This window comes from Calidris pugnax, unplaced genomic scaffold, assembly GCF_001431845.1.
Source record: "Calidris pugnax isolate Ruff unplaced genomic scaffold, ASM143184v1 scaffold74, whole genome shotgun sequence".
NCBI lineage: Eukaryota > Metazoa > Chordata > Aves > Charadriiformes > Scolopacidae > Calidris > Calidris pugnax.
The window spans coordinates 1-12,591 of record NW_015090790.1 but is presented as its reverse complement, the minus strand read 5'-3'; the positions used below and the strand labels follow the sequence as shown (position 1 = coordinate 12,591).

At 50.9% G+C, this 12,591-nt stretch overlaps 1 protein-coding gene across 1 annotated transcript; it reads left to right on the top strand.

Moving 5' to 3' along the window:
• The first annotated feature begins 310 nt into the window (after positions 1-310).
• Positions 311-12,211, top strand: LOC106902782 (inositol 1,4,5-trisphosphate receptor-interacting protein-like 1). The gene is made up of 3 exons (XM_014966569.1): positions 311-370; positions 646-885; positions 10,709-12,211. The coding sequence occupies exons 1-3, from the start codon at positions 311-313 to the stop codon at positions 12,209-12,211; spliced, it is 1,803 nt and encodes a 600-aa protein (XP_014822055.1).
• Positions 12,212-12,591: the final 380 nt, after the last annotated feature.

Below are 12,591 nucleotides of genomic sequence, written 5' to 3'. Positions count from 1 at the left end.
CGGCATCTGGGGCTCAAAATGGTTTCCGGAAGACAGATAACACCACAAGAGCCAAGGCCTAACTGGAGCAACGTAACTTCTTGAGATGCAGAGATTTCTTGCCACAACATATCTTTGGCAAGTGGCTAATAGTATGCCGAACTTTGAAAACTTAGCTAAGTAATCTTAGCTGTACTTTGTGGGGTTGGGGCTGTGGCTGCCCAGGGCAGCTGTGAGTGGCTGAGCCGGGGTGGGGCCAAAGGGTGTCCCTGGTTGCCGGCCATGTCTGTGATGCCCTCTGGGCCTGGGACACCACAGGGGATGCATCACAATGGGGGCGGCTATAAGGGGGCCATCAGGCAGCGCGGGCCCCATACGGCACGGGACAGTGGTGAGTGGGCTCGCGGGGGGAGGCTGGGCTGGACCAGGGCCAGGGCCGCCAGGGGGGTGGGTTCTCACGCAGCATCAAGGGCCCAGCTGCTGGAGGGAGGGCCTGGTGGTGCCGCCGCCGGCAGGGCCGGGCACAGGCCTTGGGCCCTCCCGACTGCCTCGCTCCTTCTCCCACCTGCCCCCAGCTCCCTGCGGCTCCCGTCCCTGCTCCCCCTGCCGCTGGCTCCCTCCTTCCCTCCCAGCCCCGCTCAACCCCTTCTCTCCCTACTCCTGCAGGCCATGGCTACCATATTGTTCCTTGCCTTGCTTGTGCAAAGCGTCTTCCAGTTCCCGCAGATGGTGGGGGATGAGCTGGACGAGGACACGCACGAGCTCATGCAGCAGCGTGAGGAGTATCTGACCCAGCAGATGAATCGGCTGCTGCAGGAGCTGGAGCAGCAGAGCCACTTGGGCAGGAGCGCCCCGCGCTTTGCCACCTTGCATCAGTGGCAGTTCTGGGTGATTGCTGTAATGCTGGTACTGATCCTGAGCTTCTGGTGGTGGCTCAGGAAAAGGATCCAGCAGGCAGACAGCAGCTTGATAAGGTCTCCCCTCAGCCTTCTCTTCTCCAGACTAAAGAGTCCCAGCTCTCTCAGTCTCTCCTCATAAGGGAGATGCTCCAATCCTTGAATCATCTTCATTGCCCTATGCTGGACTATTTCCAGTAGCTCCTTGTCCCTCTTGAACTGGGGAGCCCAGAACTGGACGCAGTACTCCAGTTGTGGCCTCACCAGTGCAGAGTAGAGAGGGAGAATGACTTCCCTTGACCTGCTGGCCACACTCTTCCCTATGGAGTCCAGGATTCCATTGGCCTTCCTGGCCACAAGAGCACACTGCTTGCTCATTGTCATTTTGCTGTCTACCAGGACCCCCAGATCTTTCTCTTCGGAACTTGCCTCCAGCGGGTCCACCCCTAACCTGTATTAGTGCCTGACATTCTTCTTCCCCAGGTGCAGGACCCTACACTTTTCCCTGTTGAACCTCATGAGGTTCTTCATTGCCCAGCCCTCCAGCCTGTCCAAGTCTCGCTGGATGGCAGCACAGCCCTCCGGGGTGTCAGCCACCCCTCCCAGTTTGGTACCATCAGCAAACTTGCTGAGGATACGCTCTGTCCCCTCATCCAGGTCACTGATGAATATGTTGAACAGGACTGGACCAAGTATTGACCCCTGGGGGACACCACTAGTTACAGGTCTCCAGCTTGAACCTGCTCCATTAATCATTACCCTTTGGGTCGTGTCACACAGCCAGTTCTCAATCCACCTCACTATCCCTATATTCAGGCTGCCATAAAGTGTTTCCTCCGTGTGAGGAGAACTTTTCTACTAAATATGTGAAACAAGGGAATCGATCTCTACAAAAGCAGAAGGAAAAATCTGACTATTCCTTGTAGAAAATTTTAGGTTTTGGACTAAAAGTAGGTGCTGGAATGTCTCAGGATGTCAGTATGAATTTTGCTTATCTGCAAGGTCAGGCTTTGCAGAAGGGGTCTCTGGGAGACCTGAGGGTGGGTCCTAACTTGGGTGAAGAAGCCCCACAACTGAGTTAACCAGACACCTTCACCCAAATCTAACACTCAGGCACCAGTGAATAGCTCTGAAATCACTCAGCAGTGAACACCTCTCCATATTAGCAACTGTGAGTATTTAGACACATCAGAGCAATAGCAAAGTGCACTGTGTGCTGCAGGACCAGCTCAGAGCTGTAGCTGGGGAAGCAGGAGAAATGATAGGGGCATCATTTATTAGGTACTGAGCCAAAAAAATAAACATCCTCCAGGCCCAATTGTTTAATTTGTTCCAGTGATAAAGAGAAGCTGCTGCTAATGACAGGCTGAACAACTCAACAAAATACATACTAAGTACCCAAAAGTCCTCATCGCAGAGGAACCCAACTCCCCTGTCACAGAGTGGGGACAGAATGAGCATTATCTGTGCTGCGGGAGGTCTGGTGTCCTTTACCTGAGCGGTCCCTGGCACCACTTCAGCCTCCTGCCCGCTTGGCAAGGGAGGACACAAGTGAAAGGGTGTTTGGGTTTTTTGGGGTTTTGTTTGTTTGTTTGGGTTGTTTGGGTTGTTTGGGGTTTGGGGTTTTTTTGACAGTAAGACCTGTGACATTTCCAGTGTTGGAGACCTGGATTTGGCTTTTCCACTCTCAGACCTGCCTAGATCAGTCCCAAAAAGGTGACTCCACCCCTCTCTTTATGGTGTGTGATATTAAGGGTTTTAATGGGTAACACCTATTATCTCTCCTGAGCTTGTGGTCAGGAGCTGGGAGAGCAGCTGGTCCCCCAGGCTTTAACCTGAAAGCAGGCAGGGTTGTGCAATAGGGTAACTGAGCAGTGGGGTATTGCCAGAGGATTAGCTGCCAGCACTGTTCCCAAAGCCATGTCCTAGCCTATCTGGAAGACCCATTTGGTATGGCTGGAGTCAACTCACAGCTGCCAGCATCTGGGCTGTATCCTGTCCCACATTCATCCTGCTAATGATTTGGAGGGTTGCAACAGGATTGCAGGGTAGAAATCAAAAGAGACTTCAGTAAACTAAGTCTCCTTCATGCCTGGGCTGTCTCCATCTTCCTCTGCTCCCATGGCTAGCTTGTCAAATTCTTACCCTATGTAAGAAGTATTGAAATAATACTGTAATAATTTTAATAATACAGAATAATATACAATAATAATATTGCAATAACTCTATTGTATGATAAACAGTATTGAAACAATATGGGGTTATAACACTTGCACAGCAGCTTCCATTAATTGTTACATGAAACATGCATGATTCCAGGAAGCGTGTTTGGAAATAGCAACTTTTCCACCATTCCCTACCAGTGTTTTGTGTACACATCATTTTAATATGCCTGGCAAACACAGACTGTGATTGATGTGGCTAAGAGACTTTAGCCATTCAATCACTCACCCTGTTTTTATATCTGTGCTTTCTGTGATCTGCCTTCAGCTTGCCAAACATCTCTTGCAGCTTGTAACTCAACTCAGAGCAGTCAAGCCATATGATTAGGGACTACAAGGATCATAGCCTTTTCTGGAGGAAGGTCTGGCCCTGGCAGAAATAAAGCAACCCACTGCCCCATGGCATCAGACTTTTTCACTACCTCTCACCCACCAAAGCCTATTTTCCTGTCCCAAGGATGAGGGTAGAAATCAAGATGAGGAGAGTGCATGGAAAAGGAGCTGCATAAACTCTAGCATCAGAGTGAAGTTGCTACTAATGACTTTATGAAATGACTCTACAAACCTATTTCAGTCAAAACCTGCTTCTGATCGTGCCACTAGCTCTCACCCACAGGTTGCCAAACCCATTGGGAATGCTTCAGCAGAAGCATCAGCCACCGGTTTCAATAATCTCCTGCAGAAATACAAAGACATGTTCTCCTCTGAGGTGATGCTTTGGCCAGAACTTAACCCTGAGGAGATGCCAGTGCCCACAGACAGCAGGTGCTGTGGACAACTCAGTATAGCACCATGTGTATTGTGCTTGTATGGAGAGAAATTCAAGCCACAGTGGTTGCACTTATGCCAGGATTCAGCTTTGCCACCCTGCCAAAGTCTGAAAACCCCAGCCTGCTTCAAGTTTCTCCTTGGCAGCTTACCAATTGTACCTCCAGTGGGATGGGCTCAGCAGTGACCCAAAGCCCCTGGCAGCACATGTGTATGCTTTACTCCTTCCTTGGGCTGGGCCTGTCAGGTCTTTCATGCCAGTGCTGCCGTGGCCTGTTACAGCACTCCACACTTGACATGGCATGTTTGACTCTACCCTGTCCTTTGCAACGGATTAATCCCTGATCTCTGCAGTGACCAAACTGATTGATGGCCTTCATGTTTTATTGCATTTTGCATCACCACGACAAGAGAAGGGATCACAACACAAAAAAAAAACCAGCTGCTAGAGAGGGGGGAAAATCTCAACAAGTATTTTATAGGCAATTCCCACCCTTTGTTCCACGGTAGGTGTGAATTGGGGTAGCCAAGCATGTGGAAATGCCTGTTTCAACTCTTTCCCAGCTCATGTTGCTTTAACACGACTAAAGACCAACTATAGACTATGGAAGACTGATGTTTTGGAGAGGGCAAGAACATCTTCAGTCATTCACTTATGCTTCTTCAGAACTGTGTGGAATATATAAATCTCTGGCTCCAGCTAGAGGCCATTCATGGGTAGACTTCTAACCTGAAAGGAGCTCTCATTATAAACTACTGCTATGCTATATTAAGGTGCATGGTGCAATATACAAAATCATAGAATCATAGAATCATTCAGGTTGGAAGAGACCCTTGGGATCATCGAGTCCAACCATCTACCCTACTCTGCAAAGCCCTCCCCTACACCATATCCCTCAGTACCCCATCTAAACGTCCCTTAAACACAGCCAGGGATGGTGACTCAACCACCTCCCTGGGCAGCCTATTCCAATGCCTGACCACTCTTTCCGTGAAAAATTCCTTCCTAATGTTCAGTCTAAACCTACCCTGTTGGAGCTTGAAGCTGTTCCCTCTTGTTCTGTCGTTAATTACCTCTGAGAAGAGACCAGCACCAACCTCTCTACAGTGTCCTTTCAAGTAGTTGTAGAGAGTGATGAGGTCTCCCCTCAGCCTTCTCTTCCTCATACTAAACAGTCCCAGCTCCTTCAGCCGCTCTTTATATGATTTGTCTTCCAGGCCCTTCACTAGTTTCGTTGCCCTCCTCTGCACTTGCTCCAGCACCTCCAGATCTCTCTTGTATTGAGGTGCCCAGAACTGGACACAATACTCAAGGTGTGGCCTCACCAGTGCCAAGTACAGGGGCATAATCACCTCCCTACTTCTGCTGGTCACGGTATTTCTAATACAAGCCAGGATGCCGTTGGCTTTCTTGGCCACCTGGGCACACTGCTGGCTCATATTTAGCCGCTTGTCAATTAGAACCCCCAGGTCTCTTTCCTCCAGGCAGCTCCAGCCACTCTTCCCCAAGCCTGTAGCGCTGCATGGGGTTATTGTGGCCCAAGTGTGCAGAACCTGGCACTTGCCCTTGTTGAAACTCATGCCATTGATATTGGCCCAGTGATCCAAAGTGAATGAGAAGAGCAGAGGGCACAGAGAATTTCACATGCTGTCCATCCCAGACAAGCAGGACTTTCCTCCTTGTCTATCAAGCAGTGAGACAGAATGTTGTTCTCTTTCCTCCATCTATGTTATCAAGTCAATGAACCTTGTGATGTATTAATCTTACTTGACAATGTGAAACAAGACCTCTGTTTGACTGAACTATTGCCATGGTAGTTAGGCACAAAATCTGGCTGCTCCGTTAAAGGTGAAGCCCTGTGACTGTAGTGCCTGCCTTCCCCAGCTGGGCAGGAATCAGGAGGACTTGATTCCTGGACAAGACTTGAGATATTGCTCAAGTCTTACTGCACATAACGAGCAGGGAACCCTAGCCAAAGACCAGCATCATTAAGGAGGGCTGATCGCCAGCCATTTCAGCCCCATATCTGTTCTCTGGAAAGTGAAGCAAGTGTCTGGCCAAGAGGATTTGCTGAGGGACGCTGGTACACAAGGTCACACTCTGGGAAGTAGTAGCAATACAAGAGGATGTGCCAGTGAGCATGATGGGCAGAAACTCATGCCCATGGGGTGTTACCACAGCTGGAAGCCAGCCCAGCTGGGATATGCACAGTATGCTCACACACCAAAGAAGGGAGGCTGCTTTCCTCAGGAGCTGACATGGAGAGACCAGAGATGGCTGAGTCAAGTCCTCGAATGCAAGGGAGGTGATTCAACATATTTGGAGGACTGGGACCTCAGGGCAGTACCTGCGAACCTCACCCCAGACAACGTGACGCAATCACCAAGTTGACAGGGTGTGGAGTTCTAGTTCCTCCTGTTTGTTCCCCAAGCTGTGTGCATTGCTATACATACACTTGAGGTGGTTGGCCTTCTGGGTCACATCTTGGGAGGCAAATAAGGAACATTTGTTGCTGTTCTGTTGGCCTGGCTTATTCCCCAGTTGGTTGCAGTGGCATGAGCATTGCCACTTTGGACCCCCCCCTGCCCCGAGTCCTTCAGTTGAAAGCTCACCTCACCAAGTTGGCCAGCCTGCTGCCAAATACTACCTCACCTCTTTGAGGCAGGTGGATCCCATCCCTCCCTAGTAGGCTATAGTTATTGAAGAATGTCCCATTGTCACAAAAGCCAGAACTCTTACAATGGCACCAGACATGAAGCCAGAAGTAGATTTGCATTATATGTCTATTTCTGGTTGCACCCTTTCTTCTATTTGGTGACATGGAGGAAAAGATAACTTGGTACCAATACTTTTTCTTGCATCTCCAAGGCTTTGTAGTCTTTCTTGATCTTGCTCAGGTTTCAGCTTGCAGTGTCATTTGTATCCACACGAAAGAGTAGCAATGGATCATAGTCTGTCCTCTTGAAAAGTTGTGGCACGCTCTTGACAACATTTTGGACCTTAGCTCCCAGAAGGCAGCACGCCTCCCGTGGCTCCCTGTCAGGCTGGCAAACTGGCACCTTGGTGCCCCCTAACAGAGAGTCACCCACTACGAGCACTCGTTGTTTCTTTTTGTGGTATCCACTGTGTGCTGCTGGTACAGTTTCTCTTTGCAGACCTTGTTCCTGGATGTCTACAGCTGTTAAAGCTTCATAGTTGGTTTTGGTTGTAATAGAGGGTAGGGACTGAAGCAGAGTGCTGCTTTTGTGGGTCACCAGGGTCCAAGGTGCCTCATTGTCTGTGGTTCCTGCCATAGGAATGTGGTTCTGAAACACTTACCTATCCCTCCTTGGCCCCTCTAATACTACGCAGCCTTTTAACTGTTTCCTGCAGCTCAGCCACCTGACACAACAGATCATCAACCTGTGCGCATCTTGTGCAGGTACTTATCTTTTCTCCAGAAGGGTCTGGGCACTCGTTGCACTGTACCTTCTGTACTGAAATCTCCTTCCTTACCAGTTCCACCTGGGTGGAAGCCTCAGATATCTCAGGGGCTTTCTCTGTAGAAATACTGTTTTTTACTCTGAGGGAAGTTCCCACCATTACGCAAGAGACTTCTTGAGCTGGTAGGGTGAATATCCCCTTGCACTCCCTTCCATGCAAAATGACGTGCAAACTAATGGGCCACACTCTGTTTGCCTGCTCTGTTCACTGTACTCCTGGTTGCTTGCACTCCCCAGGATGCTGTTTATAGGTGTGAGGGTGGTTGTGGTTGCTCTGGCAAGGCCCAGGTCTTGTCAGCATCTCCTGTGAGAGCTTCCAGCTCCTGGTGGGTATCTCCACTGCCCTGACATTTCCCTGCCTCAGGAACCTCCACAATGTGCTGAGATCTGCCATTCGCTGTGGGTCAAGTTCTGGAGCAGCTCCCCTCGTCAACTGACCAAATGCTTAGGAAGATGTCTGAGTTGCCTTTGCCTTTGCCAAATATCAACACATCCTCATGGTGGTGGAGGAAGCACAGCATCTTCTCCACCAGCCACTCCATTGTGCAGGTACACTCCAGGTCCACGCAGATGCAGGAGTCTCTCATCATTATCTCCTTCACGGTGCCCAGATGTGGAAGGCATGCCCAAGGAGAGGGTGCAGGGGCAGAAGCAGGCAGTAGATAGCATCATCCTCATGAGGACTCCAGCCTTCAAAAGTCCTGCCCACCCTGATGGCTGGCTGCAGCACCAGGAAGAAACTATTTGAGAAGATATCTACCTGGACTTTTGCAAAGCATTTGACGCTATTCCGCATGACATCCTTGTCTCTAAATTGGAAAGGCATGGATTTGAAGAGTGGAGCACTTGGTGGATAAGAAATTGGCTGGATGGCCACAAAGAGTTGCGGTCAGTGGCTCAAAGTCCAAATAAACACCAGTGCCAAGTGAAGTTCCTCAGAGATCGTTATTGGTGCTGTTTAATAGCATGGACAGTGGGATTGAGTGCACTCTCAGCAAGTTTGCCAACCACACCAAGATATGTGGTGTGGTTGACACACTGGAGGGAAGGTTTGCCTGTTTCTTTTGACATTATTCCCTGCAACTGGGAGGACAGAGGAGAATACTACCTGTGCTCCTGATCCCTTTACCAATCTCCCCGAGGCCCTGCAGCCTCTTTTCACTGCCCTTGTGCTTCCCATCACAACTTCATTGGTACCCACATGAAAAAGCAAGAGAGCCTAATAATCTGAGGGCTGTACAAGGCTGGGAAGTTTCTTGGCAATGACTTCAGCCTGAACCCCAGGGAGGCAGAACACTTCCCAAAAAGGCAAGGTCTGGTCAGCAGAGCAGGGGTGTAGTGAATGAATTCTTTATCTTGCTTTGCCTGGCCATGTAGCTCTCTCATTATCTACTAAACTGTCCACTCTCAATGCAAGAGTTTTCCCACTTTTACCCATCAGATTCTCACCACTATCCCACCAGGGGCAAGGGACTGAGCAGCTATGTGATGCCAAGCTGTCTACTGGGATTAACCCATAACACCTGGGATGCCAAAGCCCAATGAATCACAAAACCAGAGGCCACTGCACCAGCTCTTCTGCAAAAGGCTCTCTTACAGCTTCCTTCTGCAAAAGGCTCTCTCCCTGTGGCAGCTGAGCAGCCAGACCCTATGAACGCCTTCCCCAAGAAAGTGCTGCATGGCCACTCACAGACACAGCATTTCTTCAAACAAGTGATTTATTCTTTGTACAGGGTAAAGCTACAAAAGGGAGTACTGCTTAAGGCCGGACTACAGTTAATTGTCTTCCCAGAAGCTTGTGTGGTGCTATATTTAGGTTTATTATCAGCTGCCTGCCAATGGCAAACTCATAATCATAGAAAATGATTTGCCAGCAGGAGTAGAGAAGTCATCGTGCCTCTGTACTTGGCACTGGTGAGGCCTCACCTTGAGTACTGTGTTCAGTTTTGGGCCCCTCACTACAGGAAGGACATTGAGGTGCTGGAGCGTGTCCAGAGGAGAGCCACCAAGCTAGTGAGGGGTCTGGAGAAAAGTCATATGAGGAGAGGCTGAGGGAACTGGGCATGTTTCGTTCGGAGGAGGCTGAGGGTAGACCTCATTGCCCTCTACAGCTACTTGAAAGGAGGTTGTAGAGAGGTGGGTGTTGGCCTCTTCTCCCAAGGGAATAATGACAGGAGCAGAGGAAATGATCTTAAGTTGTGGCAAGGGAGGTTTAGATTAGATATTGGGAAGAATTACTTTACTAAGAGAGTGGTCAGCCACTGGAACAGCCTGCCCAGGGAGGTGGTAGAGTCACCATCCTTGGAGGTATCTAAGAAATATGTAGACATGGCTCTTCAGGGAAAGTCCTAGTGCCCAAGATTACTGGTTTATGGGTGAGTGTGATGTGGTGGGGTGTTGCGGTTTTTGTTTTGTTGTTTTGTTTTGTAGTTGTTGTTTTTTTTTTTGTGGCTTTTTTTTGTTTTGTTTTGTTTTCTTTCTGGGTTTTTTTTTCCTGTAAAAATCCCAAGTTGGACAGGATGCATGAAGTCCATTAAGAACAACTTCTGACTCCACACTGGGCAAACATAAAGATAAATCATGGAATCATAGAACCACAAAATTGCTGAGGTTGGAAAAGACCTTTCAGGTCGAATCCAGCTGTTAACCTAACACTGCCAACTCCAAGCCATAACCACCTGTGGTGATCATAAGGGGGGCATCTAGTTGTGATGGCGGCATCTGGGGCTCAAAATGGTTTCCGGAAGACAGATAACACCACAAGAGCCAAGGCCTAACTGGAGCAACGTAACTTCTTGAGATGCAGAGATTTCTTGCCACAACATATCTTTGGCAAGTGGCTAATAGTATGCCGAACTTTGAAAACTTAGCTAAGTAATCTTAGCTGTACTTTGTGGGGTTGGGGCTGTGGCTGCCCAGGGCAGCTGTGAGTGGCTGAGCCGGGGTGGGGCCAAAGGGTGTCCCTGGTTGCCGGCCATGTCTGTGATGCCCTCTGGGCCTGGGACACCACAGGGGATGCATCACAATGGGGGCGGCTATAAGGGGGCCATCAGGCAGCGCGGGCCCCATACGGCACGGGACAGTGGTGAGTGGGCTCGCGGGGGGAGGCTGGGCTGGACCAGGGCCAGGGCCGCCAGGGGGGTGGGTTCTCACGCAGCATCAAGGGCCCAGCTGCTGGAGGGAGGGCCTGGTGGTGCCGCCGCCGGCAGGGCCGGGCACAGGCCTTGGGCCCTCCCGACTGCCTCGCTCCTTCTCCCACCTGCCCCCAGCTCCCTGCGGCTCCCGTCCCTGCTCCCCCTGCCGCTGGCTCCCTCCTTCCCTCCCAGCCCCGCTCAACCCCTTCTCTCCCTACTCCTGCAGGCCATGGCTACCATATTGTTCCTTGCCTTGCTTGTGCAAAGCGTCTTCCAGTTCCCGCAGATGGTGGGGGATGAGCTGGACGAGGATACGCGCGAGCTCATGCAGCAGCGTGAGGAGTATCTGACCCAGCAGATGAATCGGCTGCTGCAGGAGCTGGAGCAGCAGAGGCACTTGGGCAGGAGGGCCCCGCGCTTTGCCGCCTTGCATCAGTGGCAGTTCTGGGTGATTGCTTTAATGCTGCTACTGGTCTCGAGCTTCCGGTGGTGGCTCATGAAAAGGGCCAATGAGCCAGACAGCAGCGACGAGGAAGTCTCCAGCAGCGACAGTGAGCAGGCGCAAGACATTGAGGAGGAAGACAATGATGATGGCGCAAATGACTGGAGAGGGATTTTTGAGCAGCACATACCGCATCTAGCTGTGAACCCGGCCACAGATTGCCAGACTGTGGAGGGTCTGGTGGGCAACTTGATCCTTATCTTCAAAACGATCTTGGCAGATAGTTTATTCCCGGAGCTGCAATCAGCCATCGGGGTGGGCAGCGCCTTTGAAGGTTGGAGTCCCCATGAAGAAGTCATCACCTACCATGTGCTCGTGCCCATGAAGGCTCCCCTTTGGCACTCCTTCCACCTGGAGCTGTGCGATACTGGGGAGATGCAGACAAGGAACTTCTGCATTCGCGTGGAGCAAGAGTGCATCTGCACGAGGGAGCGGCTAGTGGGGGACATGCTGTGCTTCCTCCACCACTCTGAGGAGGAGCTGAGGAAGAATCAGAAACCCTGCCTCCTAAGCACTCTCTGCAGTGGCTCCTATCTAGATGTCCAGAAAACTGCCCGCTGGTTCCACCAATTGGTGAAAGCAGCCTGGGTGGCTTTGCCCCAGGCGGGCAGTTGCCGTCTAAAGATGATGCCCTTCAACCGCTCCTGCAAATTCCAGGTGACAAAAACCGATCAGAAAAGATTCATCATTGAGCTCATGTTTGGAGTGCAGCAAGGCGACTCAGACATCTTCGTGACCAGCGAGAGTACAGAGGCCATCTTCACCCCCAGCACAATGTGGACAGAGAGCTGTGCTGTGGCAGAGGTGAAGTTCTTCAGGCATATGGCCACGCAGGCCCCACGTGACAGCTTCCATGCTAAATGCCTGCAGGTCTACACCCACATCCTGGTGGGCACAAGCTTTTCCAACTATACCTTGAAGACAGTTGTGATGCACCTCCTGAACACCACACCCCTGTCAAGCTGGAGCAGGAGAGAATTCCTACCGCGGCTGCAGGATATCATGTGCCACCTGCGCAGCTGCCTGGAGGAGAAACGCCTTGACCACTTCTTCTCCGGCAGTGAGAACGTGCCCAAGGAGATCATCTTGCCCCCAGCCTTCCAAAGGGCTGAGCCACTCAACCTCTTCAAGCACCTGGCACAGGATCCGGATGCCCACGCCCAGGCACTGTATGAATTCAGTCACCTGCAAGATCGGCTCACAAGACTGCTGTTTTACGGACAGTAAAAGAGGTCTTCGTGCACAAAGCTGTGTTTGCGGGGCTCACAGCCGATGGCAGACAGATCACCTGGTACAGGAGTGAAAAGGTGGGGAGAGTGCAGGACACAGGAATGAAAGGGAAAACCCTGTGCAGCCGCGTTCTCCTCTCAACAGGCTCCCCAGCACAGCAGCCGGTGGTGACTATGGTGGCTACAAAGGTGCGCTTTGCCCTGCTTTCCATCTCATGCTGTCATGGCCCTGGTGACCACTACACATGGGCCCAGAAAGTCTTGCTGGCAGCTCTGGCTGAGCAGAGACCAAGCAATAGGCACCACTGACGTGCCTCTGTGTGAATCTGATGATCTGAGACATTTCCAAGGGAGCTGGTGCCGCAGAAACGAGCACGT